General features: G+C 41.0%; 1 protein-coding gene across 8 annotated transcripts in view; it reads right to left on the bottom strand.

Annotated features, from left to right (window-relative positions):
* The window catches only part of POLH (DNA polymerase eta), a 32,584-nt gene that overhangs the window by 3,055 nt on the left and 13,252 nt on the right, over positions 1-16,277 (bottom strand). For 7 of the 8 annotated variants that reach the window (XM_003356630.4, XM_013977964.2, XM_005666042.3 and 4 more), the window contains 6 exons: positions 9,457-9,626; positions 7,088-7,191; positions 6,062-6,181; positions 5,338-5,461; positions 3,751-3,816; positions 893-1,062 (listed from right to left, as the gene is read on the bottom strand). In XM_003356630.4, coding sequence (XP_003356678.2) covers positions 893-1,062; positions 3,751-3,816; positions 5,338-5,461; positions 6,062-6,181; positions 7,088-7,191; positions 9,457-9,626 — 754 coding nt within the window. Of the gene's footprint in view, positions 1-387; positions 1,063-3,750; positions 3,817-5,337; positions 5,462-6,061; positions 6,182-7,087; positions 7,192-9,456; positions 9,627-16,277 lie in introns of those variants that run through there. The other variant, XM_013977966.2, reaches the window with a different exon arrangement.

Raw genomic sequence — 16,277 nt, 5'->3', positions numbered from 1 at the left:
CAAAAAAAAAAATATATATATATAATTAATGTGGCTCAGTGGGTTATGAACTGACCAGCATCCATGAGGATTTGATCCCTGGCCTCACTCAGTCGGTTAAGGATCTGGCATTGCCACAAGCTGTGGCAAAGGTCACGGACGTGGGTCAGATCCCACATTGCTGTGGCTGTGGTGTAGGCCAATAGCTGCAGCTCAAAAGTTCAACCCCTAGCCTGGGAACTTCCATATGCATGAGTGTGGCCCTACAAAGAAAAATAAATAAAATAATATTTGGTATTGTACCAGTGGAGTGTATAATTTAGTTGGGATGTGAGATAGAGATTACCTGTGAATATAATCACTGGTCACCTTCATTATCAAGGAAGATTATTTTTTTATTTTTTTTTATTTTTATTTTTTGGCTATACCCACAGCATACAGAAGTTCGCAGGCCAGGGGTCACAGCCACACCACAGCCGTGGCCATGCCAGATCCTAACTGCTAGGCTGCCAGGGAATTCCAAAGAAGATGATTTTAAGATAGAACAAATCAAATAGTTGAGGGAGAAGTTCCCAAGTGTGTTCTTGAAACTTGAGCTCTGTATTCCTAAGAACAATTGCTCATTCCCCAGACTATAGCAAATTGATATAGGCAGGGATAGTACTGGTTCACTCTGCCCCTCAGACCTGCCCCCTGACCACTGGAATGCACCAAAGGTAGGCAAAGCTGCTGCAGCTGAGCTGCCTTGTTTCTGGTGCTTCTACTGTGTTCTCTCCCTTAAGTGCCTGACCATTCCCTGCTGTAATAGGTGCCGCTACAAAAAACCTACCCCACTGGAAAGTTTATATAACCACTAATATTAAATCAAGACGGGTATACATTTCAGAAGAAGATGAGCTGGAAGGAAACTCACCATTCAGTTTGAATCCCTGAAGTATTATAGTTCCTGATGGCAGCAAATGCATCCTGGCTCATCTTGTGGGCATCATAGTGGGTAAGGGCGCAGCAGCGGCGCAGGCTGCTAAGACGTTTGTCTCCGAGTACTCGAATGCTCACTGCCAACTGAGTGGCCACTCTGTCATTCTATGGGTGTAAAAGGATTTAGACAGAACTAAAGTTATTCTATATACTAAATTGTGTGAGAGGAAATTAAAAGAATCAGGGTGAAAGAATGGTTTGGAAATAGGTTTAATAAAAAAATTTGGAGTTCCCGTCGTGGCTCAGTGGTTAGCGAATCCGACTAGGAACCATGAGGTTGTGGGTTCGATCCCTGGCCTTGCTCAGTGGGTTAAGGATCCAGCGTTGCCGTGAGCTGTGGTGTAGGTTGCAGACGCGGCTCGGATCCCGCGTTGCTGTGGCTCTAGCATAAGCTGGTGGCTACAGCTCCGATTTGACCCCTAGCCCGGGAACCTCCATATGCCGCGGGAGCGGCCCAGAAATCGCAAAAATATATATATATATTAAAAAAAAAATTTGTGCTGTTTCTGAGTATAAGATGTAACTGGAAGATGGAATATTAGAAATTTGGAGGATGGAATATTAGAATATCCAGGCTACTTTGGCAGGTGATGGAAATAGGACAGAATAAATGAAAATGGATTCTCCTTCGTTTTCGTTTTGGTTTGGTTTTTTTGGTGTCCAGGCAAGAAGATTATACCAAATACCTACAGTTGTATATTCTATTTTGTGACTGAAGGAAGAGTTCATGTAAATAATTAAAAGGAAGATCCAATCTAGGGTGTCAGGATTAAGTAGTGTATCTATTCTTTAATCTGCCCTGATGCGCTTATGCTTAGGAAGAGCCGGAGTTTCACTAGTACCTCCTTCTGACAGGAGGAGATACATCTATAGAAGGTACTTTGTAGAGAGCAATATCATTGACTCACTTTTCACTTAAGTCTAAGCATCTAAATACTGTTAATGCAAAGCAAATTAAGAAATAAAGGTCAAGAGGCGAGAAGATGGAAAATATACATAAGGATCCCCTCAAAATCAAAAGATTCTAGTGAGAAGAAATACCCCTAAGGCAAACAAATCAATAGCAGCAACTGTTTTTTTGTAAAAATATATTTTGTAAATACAATTTGTACAGATTTGTATATATTGAGAGAATATAAATTGGCAATTATAAAGAAGTCTTTGTTGACTAAAACCATTCAACATAACTGAGTGCCTACTATATATCGGGTGCTTTCTAGATACAGGAGAAAACAAAATAAAGTCCAGGTCCTCATGGATTTTCTCCTGTAGTAGGAGCTACATATGATAAACAAGTAGGCCTGCAGAAATAAGTACAACGTGCAATGGAAAAAAAACAGAGTAAGGCAGAGAGTGATGGAGGCTCCTGATAAGTTAGGGTAGTTGGGAGAAGGTGAAGGTGCACTTTACTTGGTGTGTTAAATAAAAGGGAAGAAGGCCAGCAGAGTGGAGGCTAGAGGGGAGTGAGTTAGGGGGAAATGATAGGACATGAGGTCAGAGACCAATTCAAATTGCTTAGAGAATAAGGAGAGATGAGAACAGAGCGACACCTAGTGGGCAAAGTCAAATAGACCCATAACAACTGGAATCCTATCCATGTTGCTTATCAAAGAACAAACAACCACCTCAGCTAAAAAAGAGCAAAGAGGTAATTATAGTTGATTCCCTACATGCAGTTGATGTTTCAATAGGAGAGGACCCATCAAAAAGTACCATCAGGAAAATGAAAAACCACAAAATGGGAGAAAATATTGGTAAATTATATGTTTGAAAAGGGACTTGTATCCAGAATACCTAAAGAACTCTTAAAACTCAAAGAGAAGGAGTTCCTGTTGTGGCTCAGTGGAAACAAGTCTGACCAGTATTCATGAGGATGAAAGTTCGATCCCTGGCCTCGCTCAGTGGGTTAAGGATCTGGCATTGCTGTGAGCTGTGGTGTAGGTCGCAGATGTGGCTTGGATCTGGCATTGCCGTGGCTGTGGTGTAGCCTGACAGCTGCAGCTCTCATTCGACCCCTAGCCTGGGAACTTCCATATGCCGCAGGTATGGCCCTAAAACGACAAAAAATAAAAAAGTCAATAACAAAGATGGAGAAATTTGAACCTCCTTACTTTGCTGGGACTATAAAACAGTGCAACAGTCTGGTATGCTAACAGAAAGTTAGCATGTGACTCAGCAATTCTACTCCTAGGTATATATTGAAGGGAAATGAAAACAAGTCTACACAAAAATCTGTACGTGAATGTTTACAAAAACATCATTCACGGTAGTCCAAAGGTGGAAACAACTCAAATATCCATGCACTAATGAATTGATGAGATGTGGTATATACATAAAATAGAATATTATTGTCATAAAAAGGAGGGAAGGACTAATATATGCTACAATATGGGTGAACCTTGAAAATATTACATTAACTGAAAGAATTCAACCCAGTCACAAAAAGCCACATATACTACTCCAGAGATTTGAAATGTCCAGAATACTAAGTCTACATAGACAGAAAGCAGACCAGTGGTTGCCTAGGGCTGGGGGAATAACTGATAATAGGTATAGGATTTATTTTTTGGGTTATGAAAATGTCCTTAAATTGATCATGGAATAGTGGAACAACTCTGAAACATACTAGAACTACTGAACTGTGTACTGTAAGTGGGTGAATCTTATGGTATATAAAAATACACATATATCAATAAAGGTATCTTTTTGTATCTTTGTTTTTTTATTCTATAAAATAAGGAGCCACTGGTATTTAAATCCCAAAGCTCACCCCAGGAATAAAGAAAATCTTACATCATTTCGGTCCTTGGTTAGTCTTTCCTCTAGTTCCTGGGCTAACTGCAAAAGCCACCATTGTACCTAAAAAAAAGCATGGAGACTTTAATCTTTCATTTAAAGACTCTGGGTTTTAGAGAGCTCAATGGCAGTTTTGTTCAGGTCTCCCCTAAATGGAAATGTGCAATAAAGGCTCCCCCAAAAGGATCACCAGATCATAGAACACTTCCATACTCTGACCTGACATAGCTCAAAATTTTGATTTTTTTTTTTTTTTTTTTTTTTTGTCTTTTTGCCATTTCTTGGGCCACTCCCTCGGCATATGGAGGTTCCCAGGCTAGGGGTCAAATCGAAGCTACAGCTGCCTGCCTATGCCACAGCCACAGCAATGAGGGGTCCAAGCCATGACTGTGACTTACACCACAGCTCACAGCAACACCGGATCCTTAACCTACTGAGTGAGGACAGGGATGGAATCCGAATCCTCATGGATGCTAGTTGGGTTCATTAACTGCTGAGCCACGATGGGAACTCCCTTCATTTTCTTTCCTCCTAACATGCCATCAGGTGAATTTCAGGCATGTTCCAGCTCTGAGAAAAAAGACACAAACTTGAGGCACAATATCCTGGCCTCCCAAGTTTTCACCCACCGAAAAATGAGTAATTCCATTTCGAACTTCAATCAGTTCCATTCTATTTCTTTTTAGATGGAAGAAAAGGAAAAAATAATAATAAATCACAAATTAAACTATTTTAAATTTTCAACACACAAAAGTACTAGGAGTTCCTGGAGTTCTCGTCGTGGCTCAGTAGTTAATGAGTCCGACTAGGAACCATGAGGTTGCGGGTTCAGTCCCTGCCCTTGCTCAGTGGGTTAAGGATCTGGCGTTGCCGTGAGCTGTGGTGTAGGTCGTAGACGCAGCTCAGATCCCATGTTGCTGTGGCTCTGGCGTAGGCCAGCAGCTACAGCTCCGATTAGACTCCTAGCCTGGGAACCTCCATATGCCCCGGGTGTGGCCCTAGAAAAGGCAAAAAGATAAAAAAAAAAAAAAAAAAAGAACTAGGAGTTCCTTTGTGGTGCAGCGTGTTAAGAATCTGGCATTGGGAGTTCCCATCATGGCTCAGGGGTTAACAAACCCGACTAGGATCCATGAGGTTGCGGGTTCAATCCCTGGCCTCGCTCAGTGGGTTAAAGATTTGGCATTGCCATGAGCTGTGGTGTAGGTCGCAGACACGGCCTGGATCCTGAGTTGTTATGGTAGTGGTGTAGGCTGGCAGATGTAGCTCTGATTCGACCACTAGCCTGGGAACCTCCTATGCTGCGGGTATGGCCCTAAAAAGCAAAAAAAAAAAAAAAAAAAAAAGAATTTGGCATTATCCCGGTAGTGGCCCAGGTCACTGCTGTGGCACAGGTTCAATCCCTGGACTGGGAATTTCCACAGGCTGCAAGTGTGGCCAAAAAAAAAAAAAAAACTTCTATTTTCTTCATTCTTTACAGCATGAATGATGAATGTCCCATCTAACTTATTAAACCTTCTACACTACCAAAACCTACCCACTTACTCCCTTAAAAGAGGCAATGTTATATCAAGAATGTCTGCCTACCTGTTCTCGAGTAACCAGAGCTGTTTTCCCTGGGAAGTTCTTGCCGCAGCCAAGGGTTTTGGTTACTTGCCTGGGTCTAACTGGCTCATGTTCAATCCCCCGGCACATGGCATATAGCCAAGATCTAATAAAACCAGCAAAAAAGTTTAAGGTGAAAGCAAATTCTTGTTAAAACAAAATAAAATACCTATATTATACTACCTTTTATCCCTTTCAGAGAAAGGAAAAGTTTGTTTAAAATTAAGAACACCTCACCTCTGACAGAATCCCTGCCCTTCCCAATAATTCCAGTATAATATACTGCCAAGGAGAAGAACACCGGTTTATGTTTTCTAAGGCCACGTCATCATTTGTATTTTTGGAAAAATACCAAGCAAGCCACAGATTTTATATCCCCAAGGGTTTTTTTTTTTTTTGGTATTTACTAAGCCTAAATACAAAGATTTTTAAGGAATACTAGCATCTTAGACATAAATATTGTACATGTATATATCTGAGCTTCAAAGTAACAGTTCCTATCCACCAACCTATTTAGGTACATGAGAAAAACTAGACTGACGGGCTATAGTGATCTAATATTTTAAACCAAGAGGACCAATTAAATTACCTAGAGGAGCAAATGTTAACCTAAAGACAGGTCTAGATTCTACCTGATGCTCCTGTCTACGTGTGAATTTAGCATATCCATAAAGGTCATGAGTGAAAAGTATTAGGAATCGCTTACCCATTCTTCTCCCCAAAATGACTCTGCAGCTGGGATTCTGTGAACTGGGTTAGTTCTCCCATATATTCTATCCCCAGGATTTCAATGATAGAGGCCCCTAGCTTTCCTCCGAGATGACGGCTAAAAACAACAAAAAAGACAAAAAAGTTATAGGTCACATCATAAATCTCTAGTTAGAACTCATTCTAGCATGTTTTGGTTGGTCATACACATTTCTATGGAGGAGGGAGGGTGGGAGGGGAATGGGTGATGAAGCAACACCCACTGTAGTATTTTTTCTTTTGGCTGTGCCTGAGGCGTGTGGAAATTCCTAGGCTAGGGATCAAACGCGTACCACAGCTGTGACCCGAGCCACAGCAGTGACAATGCCAGATCTCTAACCCACTGAGCCACCAGGGAACTCCCAGTATTTCTCTTCTCTTTTCATCTGACTCTCCAAATTGTGCCAAATCTCAAAAGTAAAAAAAATTCCATGCCTCTTTCATAAGTCCTTCTCACATTACTTTTATCAACTTTGGTAACTACCTGTACAAATCATTTAGCGATTACTCACATACGGTCTTGGGCTAGCACTTTCACTCTTGCTCTAAACAGTCGTATCTTGTCACTTCGAAAGGATTATAAGCCCTTGTCAGGGACACACAGTTGATATGAACAATCTAGTTATTGATTTTATTTGGGAGCAATTCAGTAGCCCTGAACAGCTTGATATGGATATTAGAACAAAGAAAATGAGAAAAATTCCTATTTGTTATTTAGTAATAGGCTTGAATCAAAAACCTAGAAAGAAGTTAATAAACATATGGCTAAAAATAAGTTCTTTTCTTTTTTAAATTTAGGATTAAGTATCTTCCACAGATAATTTGTAATTGAATGTTCATTAAAAAAAGTTTCAGCATCATCTCCCTCCTGCCTCCATGGTACCTATTTTTCCTGCTCCAATCCTTAAGGAACAGGAGAAACTACAACCAGAGGGGGTCTTCACATGTATATGAGAGAACTCGAAGGTGCTCCTGGAATACTTACACTTTGCTAATAGGCATCTGGCTGAAGACTTGTGGGACTGACCCAAGTGAGACCAGGGTCTGCCGGTTGGGCTTATGCAGTGCACAGGCCAGTTTTGCCAGGACCTGGAGCATGGGAAGTATAAAAACCTCATTACTGTCAATACCCACACAGAGAGTTGGTGAATATTAACACACACATATATACACATGTACACACACAAGCATAGCTTAAGCATGGTTTCCATGTTAAAAACAAAAACAAAACCAGAAACTCAATACATCTCTAAACCTTGGGGTTCCATAACATCCAGAGTGGGAAACATGACTGTCATTATTCTAGTTGTTCTTTCCACATCTCCCATTCTCAGTTTCCCTTTAGTCATTTTTTCCATCCTCATCTATTCCTGAAGTTCAAGAGGGTAAAAAGCAAAGACACTGCAGAAGAAACTTAAGATGCATTTCTCAGAGTTCCTTTGTGGCAAAGTGGGTAAGGATCAAAAAAGATGCATTTCTTACTGTCTCCCTATGAAAATGCTAAAACATACTCCTTTTACCCTACCCAATTTATTTACATTTCTTTTTTTTTTTTTTTTTTTTTTTTTTTTGTCTTTTCTAGGGCCTTGCCCATGCATATGGAGGTTCCCAGGCTAGGGGTCAAATCAGAGCTATAGCTGCCAGTCTACGCCACAGCCACAACAATGCAGGATCCAAGCCACGTCTGCGACCTACACCATGGCTCATGGCAATGCTGGATCCTTAACCCACTGAGCAAGGCCAGGGACCGAACCTGCAATCTCGTGGTTCCTAGTCAGATTCGTTAACCACTGAGCCATGACAGGAACTCCTATTTACATTTCTTCATTAATGGTTAGTCTATTTTGAAACTTGGATTTAATATAGATTACTGTAATTTAGTATCTATGTTAAAGACTGGGCTGAAAATCATTATGCAATAGCAAACATCTTTTTATACTAAATAAGACTTTAAAATAGAAAAAAATCCTTGAGAGGTCTTTTTTTTTGGGGGGGGGGGACTGCATATGAAGGTTCCTAGGCTAGGGGTCGAATCAGAGCTGTAGCTGCAACACCAGATCCAAGCTGCATCTGTGACCTACACCACAGGTCATAGTAATGCTGGACCCTTAACCCACTAAGCAAGACCAGAGATCGAACCTGCATCCTCATGGATACTAGTCAGATTCGTTTTCTCTAAGCCACAACAGGAACTCCCAAGAAGTCTTTTCAAAGAATAAGGTACTTCAATGGTGGGAAAAGTATAAAATCACTCTTTATATTCCCTGGAGAATTTAACTTCATTGGGGAATTTAAATAACTACATTGAGACTTTTGTTTCCCCTCCCTCCACCTAATTGGAAAAAAACCCCCAAAACTAGCTGAGTAGTTTGGCAAGTTTCCTCTTCACCACAGAGGTAGTGGCCAAGGATAGTCAGCCACTGCCCCATTACTGAGCCTAGACTGAAAGGGATGAAGGTCCCAGGCCCACACTGCACTTTAATCAGAAAGCACAGGAGTTCCCATCGTGGCGCAGTGGTTAATGAATCCGACTAGGAACCATGAGGTTGCGGGTTCGGTCCCTGCCCTTGCTCAGTGGGTGAACGATCCAGCGTTGCCGTGAGCTGTGTTGTAGTTGCAGACGCGGCTCGGATCCTGCGTTGCTGTGGCTCTGGCGTAGGCCGGTGGCTACAGCTCCTATTGGACCCCTAGCCTGGGAACCTCCACATGCTGCGGGAACAGCCCAAGAAATAGCAAAAAGACAAAAAGAAAAAAAAAAGAAAGCACAGAACAAAAGCACAGAACACCCAGGCAACTCCACATAAGAAATGCCAATACTAGAATATAGAACAAGTGAAAAGAAATAGGGTCATACATAAAATTCAAAGACTAGCCTCCTCCTTTCTTTGGATAGTTGAGTCATTAAGGAAATACCTTGGATACAACTTATGTAAATAACCATTTTCAGCAAAATTTTGAGCCTGCCTCTTAGGACAGTACTTGTGCAATGTCAATTCCTATGTTAAAGAATTATGTAGGTTTTTATTTGGTCTTCATGAAAGTTTAAATAGAAACCCATTTCAAAGTATACGTGTAATAAATGCCCCACTCGTATCTATCCCTGCCGGGTTTTTTTCTGAATCAGAGCTGTAGCTGCTGGCCTACACCACAGCAACGTCGGATCCTTAACCCACTGAGTGAGGCCAGGGATCGAACCTTCGTCCTCATGGATGCTAGTCAGATTCATTTCCGCTGAGCCACGACAGGAACTCCTGTATTTTTTTTTTTTTTTTTTAAGTTTTGGTTTCTAGTTTCTATCACTGCTGTGTTTAACTACAGATGTGTTTCTCTTTGAAATCTACTATTAGCCTTTACCTTGTTGTGTGAAATTCCAGCTGAACACTGAAGACCAGTCTGCCTCTCTATGGCTGCTCTCATTTCCTCCACAATCACTGCTCCCACAGTGAGCTGTAGTTCTGGAGAGCTGGTGTTATCAGACTGAAGAGAATCAAGCCATTGCAATAAGCCTTGTTTTCGCATCTCCTCTAAAAAAGATGAGAAGTTACAGTTAGACTTTTTTTTTTTTTTTTTTTTTTTTGGTCTTTTTGCCTTTTCTAGGGCTGCTCCCATGGCATATGGAGGTTCCCATGCTAGGGGTCTAATCGGAGCTGTAACCACCGGCCTATGCCAGAGACACAGCAACGCGGGATTCGAGCCACGTCTGCGAACTACACCACAGCTCATGGCAACGCTGGATCCTTAACCCACTGAGCGAGGCCAGGGATCAATCCAGAAACCTCATGGTTCCTAGTCGGATTTGTTTCCACTGCACCACGACGGAAACTCCTAGTCACAGTTTTGAAAAAGCATTTTAAAAGTATTACATAATGAAGAAGTTAGGCACATGGGGCATATACACATGCTGGTTTAAAAAAGCAGAGATATTTGAAGAAGGCAAGAAGATACACTCAAAGTATCCTGGAGAGGTAGACTGAAGGCTCACATGTATGGAGAAGAGGAAAAAAATGAGCACATAAAAGAAAGTATTTCCCAACCACTGAGGACTGCTGCTTCTTCCTTTGCTGGCTTGTCTGCCTCCTCTAACACCTTAACCATGGATACTGAGCAACATTTTCCTCTTCTGTGGGTGTGTCGTGTGTGTGTGTGTGTGTGTGTGTGTGTGTGTGTGTGTGTGATACTTTTTTTTTTGGTGAATGGGTTGGGTACAGGCTTATGTTTCAATTTGCTTGTGTTAAATACATTCAAATCTTAATCTCTATCCCAAACTCTTAAATTTAATCCTTTATTTCTACCTCCCTATGGAAAAAAACTTCCTTGAATTTTTCATTATGGTATCAAACAAAATACTACTGAAGTCAACCTTTATTCTATCTTCCTCCTCAAAGATTCTCTTTCCCCAAAACTCCCTATTTCTACTAAAGATTTACAATCTAATATTGACTTCTTTTCTTTCATTTTCCCTTTATTTAGTTATCAAAGCCCACTTCAAAATATCTCACATATCCATTGCAATCCACCCTATCTTATTCAGGTTTTCTTCATTTTTGCCTAGGTCAGCCATAAACGTCCCTTTTCCTGAATGCATTCCAAACAATGCCCACAAATTAAGCATTCTCAATGCCAGTTATCAATCTTATGCCCTGTTCGAAACGTCTACTGACTCTCTCACACCTACAGAATAAAGGGGCCAACTCTCTAAATTGATATTGAAGACTATTTGCCCCTTTTATTTTTATTTATTTATTTATTTTTTGTCTTTTTGCCATTTCTTGGGCCACTCCCACGGCATATGGGAGGTTCCCAGGCTAGGGGTCTAAATGGAGCTGTAGCTGCCAGCCTACACCAGAGCCACAGCAACGCGGGATCCGAGCCGCGTCTGCAACCTACAACACAGCTCATGGCAATGCCAGATTGTTAACCCACTGAGCAAGGGCAGGGACCGAACCCGCAACCTCATGGTTCCTAGTCGGATTCCTTAACCACTGCGCCAAGACGGGAACTCCCTGCCCCTTTTATTTAAATGATCTTTATTTTTTCATCATAGCTGGTTTATCTTCTAATTCCAAGTCTGTTTTATCTTTACAATTTCTTTGTGTTTTTTGTCTTTGTATGGCTGCACCTGTGGCACATGGAGGTTCCCAGGATAGGGATCGAAACAGAGCTGTAGCTGCTGCTGGCTTACGCCACAGCCACAGCCACACGGGATCTGAGCCCCTAGCATAGGAACCTCTATATGCTGTGGGTGTGGCCCTAAAAAGACAAAGGACAGAAAAAAAAAATAGTACAAAAACAAACAACAAAAAAAAGTCCTTTCCAACTAATCTACATAACTTTGGAGTGCTAAGATTTAATCTGTAACAAGTATAATTATTAAAAGAACACATTGTGCAGTCAGGCTGGGTTTAAATATTGGCTTCACAATTTACTAAGTGATTATGAGTAAGCTACATAATCTAAGCTTTGATTTTATTGTCTATAAGATGAGGATGAGTACTACACCTCATAGGATTGTTGTGAGAATTAAAAAGATGTCTATGTGGAATTCCCGTTGTGGTGCATTGGAAACGACTCCAACTAGTATACATGAGGATGTGGGTTGATCCCTGGCCTCGCTCAGTGGGTCGGGGATCCGGCATTGCCATGAGCTGCCATGCAGGTCGAAGATGTGGCTCAGATCTGGCACTGCTGTAGCTGTAGCTCTGATTCAACCCCTAGCCTGGGAACTTCCAAATGCCGCACCTCGGCATTAAAAAGCAAAAAAAAAAAAAAAAAAAAAGTGTAAGTATGTATGTATGATTGTATGAACATGTATGTAAATTATGTACACTTATATGAAGCTCCTTAGCACAGTGCCTCACACACATTAAGAACAAATATAACATCCTTCATTTAAAATAACTTATCAGTATTAGGTTTGAGACACATAAAAATATTAGTAATTTACTGAAATTGTGGGGTTTTCTAGATTCTTTTTCTTAACTAGTAAAGCTAAATTTTCTCTGCTTTAGATTTTGTTATTGTTGCCCTCCTGGATCAGGTAATGCTGCAATCCCGTTACTCTGTATCCGGGTCAATGGAATAGGACCACAGAGGATGAGCAGTATTCCTTTGTTGCCTTCTCTCTCTCCTTTTTTTTTTTTTTTTGGGCTGCACCCGCGGCATATGGAGGTTCCCAGGCTAGGGGTGGAATTGGAGCCATAGCCGCTGGCCTACACCACAGCCACAGCAACACGGGATCCAAGGCGTTTTTGCGACCTAAACCACAGCTCGCGACAATGCCAGATCCTTAATCCACTGAGCAAGGCCAGGGATTGAACCTGCATCCTCATGGATACTAGTCAGATTTCTTTCTGCTAAGCCATGGTGGGAACTTCTTGCCTTCTCTGATAGACTCTGATAAAAGGAATCTATAAAATTTTGGTGGTTCTCTGAAACACTGAGATGAATTAGAGGAAAGAAGATTCAGTTCAGTTTTTTGGTGAAAAATGTCCATGAGAGCTGAGAAAAGACTTTTCCTTTTCCTATTGACTGTATCTAGGTACCGTTGTGGAAATCAGCTGACCAAAAAAATGCTGGCATCTATACATGTACTTCTTATTCTTCGCAGTCATCTGTATGTCTCATACAATGCCATGCTGCCTTAGTTATTGGAAATTTATAGTTAATTCTTTTTTTTTTTTTTTTTTTTTTTTGTCTTTTAGCTATTTATTGGGCCACTCCCATGGCGTATGGAGGTTCCCAGGCTAGGGGTCGAATGGGAGCTGTAGCTGCTGGCCTATGCCAGAGCCACAGCAACGCAGGATCCGAGCCGCGTCTGCAACCTACAACACAGCTCACGGCAACGCTGGATTGTTAACCCACTGAGCAAGGGCAGGGACCGAACCCGCAACCTCATGGTTCCTAGTCGGATTCCTTAACCACTGCGCCACGACGGGAACTCCTATAGTTAATTCTTAAAATGAGGTAGTGTTAAGTCTTTCTTTCTCAGATGATTTGTAGTTTTCACTGAACTAGCTCTTCACATGTATTGTTAAATATATCTCTAATTTCATGATTTTCATGCTATTGCAAATGCTATTATTGCTTTTTAAATTTCACCTTCCTGTTTTTAATATATAGAAATACTACCTACTTTTGCATATTGACTTTGTCCCCTGTAACCTTGCTAATCTTACTCATTGTAGGGTTTTTTGTTTTTATTTTTTTTTGTTTTTTCCTAGGGAGGGGTAGATTCCTTAGGTTTTTTTTTTTTTTTTTTTAATGGCTGCATCCACGGCATATGGACGTTCCCAGGCCAGGGAGTATATCCAAGCCACAGCTGTGCCCATGCCAGATCCTTTAACCTGCTACGCTGGGCTGGGTATAGAACCTGCACCTCTCCAGTGACCCAAGCCACTGCAGTCAGATTCTTAACCCACCGTGGTGAGAATGCCAGGATTTTCTATAAACATGGCCATATCACCTGAATGGTCATGTCACTTGTTTACTTCTTCCTTCACCTCTTTTATTTCCTCTACTGTTCTTGTTATGCCATCTTGTACGTCCAGTACAAAGTTGAAAAAAACTATCATAAGAGTGAACATTGGTAATTTGTGCCAAAACTTCAGGTTAAACTGATAAACCTCTAGCTATGGTCCACAACTCCAGAGACCATACTACAAAAGAGAAGTCCCTGCCTGTACTGATAAGAGGTATGCCTTCCTCTGTGCTATGAGCTGATGAATGCCTTCCAAGCTCCCTCTGGTTGTTGGCAGAATTTGTTATCTTGTGGCTGTAAGATTGAGGCCCCCACTTTCTTGCTGGCTATCAGCAGAGGACAGCTCTCAAAGCCTAGCCATGGGCACCTTCTCCAAAGGCCCTCTTTTTTTTTTTTTTTCCTCAGGGCTGCACTTGCAGCATATGGAGGTACCCAAGCTAGGAACCAAATCGGAGCTGTAGTGCTGGCCTATGCCAAAGCCACAGCAACGCCAGATCCGAGCTGCCTGTGACCTATACCACAGCTCATGGAAACACCAGGTCCCACTGAGAGAGGACAAGGATAGAACCTGCGTCCTCATGGATACTAGTCAGATTCATTTCCGCTGATCCACAATGGGAACTCCCTCCAAAGGCCCTCTTACAATATGGAAACTTACTTCTTCAAAGCCTGCAAACAATCTATCCAACTCTTACAACTCTCTTCTCTGACAGTTGATTTATATTTTTTATACTGCTACATAACTATTTCTTGCAATATGCATTCAGATGTTTAATATTTACTTAATGAAGAGGAAGCAAAAGGAGGAGCGAACAATTGAGTTCTTTAGATAACACAAACCAGTTACAAAATGGCCTGAAGGGAAAGTTTTCACTCTGGTAATTTTTGAGTATTATTTTTAAGTAATCCTACTATTTACAATTTCCACACATGACTATTTCAGAAACAGAAAATCCAAAGCTGCAAATGCAACATGGCAGATAGGACCCATTAAGAGGCAGAACAGTAAAGTTGAATGGAAACTTCAATATCAAAATATTAAAAATACTTGGTCTCTTTTCCTAGCTTTGAAATATGTCACACCTATGAAAAATAATTTGAGAGGATAGATGCACTTAGATCAATTAATTTCTGTTATATGCTTTTTTTCCATTGCACACATCATATGAAGACTCAAGAGTATGAGATGAAATATCATCATAAATCATTTCTTAGACATTGCACTGCTCTGAAGACTATAAATAAGATGATATCATTGCATATGAAGCTTAATAATTATTTTTATTTATTTATTTTTGTCTTTTTGCTATTTCTTTGGGCTGTTCCCGCGGCATATGGAGGTTCCCAGGCTAGGGGTCCAATAGGAGCTGTAGCCGCCGGCCTACACCAGAGCCACAGCAACACGGGATCTGAGCCACGTCTGCAACCTACACCACAGCTCATGGCAATGCCAGATTGTTAACCCACTGAGCAAGGGCAGGGACTGAGCCCGCAACCTCATGGTTCATAGTCGGATTCATTAACCACCTCGCCACTATGGGAACTCCTGAAGCTTAATATTTAAACTAGATACAATAATAAAGCAACTTCTTCCTTAACATCTATCTTTTATTTCCTCATACAGAAATAAGACTTCTTTACAAACACTGCCATTTTATATAAAAACATACATAAGAGTAGAAGAAAGAGGAGCATGTCCATCTATTTGACTTGAAGTAACATTTGCCCACCAACAAAGGTATGTATCATCATCTTCACCAGAGAGCTCTTCAACAATGAGCTGCCCCCTAAAAACCAATGTAATGTATAATAGTCTTATTCTGAGGTATGTGGGTTTCAGAGTATTGCCTGAAAACCACATGCAAAACTGTCTTATATATAAATACGTATTTTTCATAGACTAGCAAAGGTTCAGAGACTTCAACAAGTTTTCAAAAGGGCATTCAGCCCTCAAAAAAACCCTTGACGAACCAAAGATTTGGAGTTCCCATTGCAGCTCAGTGGTAATGAACCCAACTGGTATCCATGAGGATGCAGGTTAGATCCCTGGCCCTGCTCAGTAGGTTAAGGATCCAGTGTTACCATGAGCTGTGGTGTAGGTCACAGACACGGCTTGGATCCTGAGTTGCTGTGGCTCTGGTATAGGTTGGTGGCTACAGCTCTGATTAGACCCCTAACCTGGGAACCTCCATGTGTCGTGGTTGTGGCCCTAGGAAAGATTAAAAAAAAAGAGAAAGAGAATTAGAAAAAGAACAAACACAACCAAAAGTCAGCAGAAGAAAGGAAATAATATAAAGTATTATAAAACCAATTCCAAATATTTATGTTAAAAAATTAGCCACATGATAAAATGTAGTACACAAACCTAAGTCAGAAAGAAAGAGCCATCACCAACAATAAAAACAGAACACCTTGCCCCCCAAAAAACCTCCCTTACTCTGGCCCCAGAAAAAAATAAATAATAATCGATCAACAAAGGAAAATGTACCATAACTTCACCTCCTAGTGGCACATTTTCATTGTCCACTGTATTCTCTCTAAAGAACTAAAAGATCTGCGGTCATACAACTATTTAACACCTCACATTTTACTTTAAAACATGAAATCCGTGGAAAATTCACCACTGTAACTAGAAATAAGTGAAAATCTCTTAGAGCTTTTTCTGGACAAATCTATATTGTTTCTACAAGTAACAAGA

This window comes from Sus scrofa, chromosome 7, assembly GCF_000003025.6.
Source record: "Sus scrofa isolate TJ Tabasco breed Duroc chromosome 7, Sscrofa11.1, whole genome shotgun sequence".
NCBI classification, from domain to species: domain Eukaryota; kingdom Metazoa; phylum Chordata; class Mammalia; order Artiodactyla; family Suidae; genus Sus; species Sus scrofa.
This window is presented reverse-complemented; position numbering and strand designations above follow the sequence as displayed.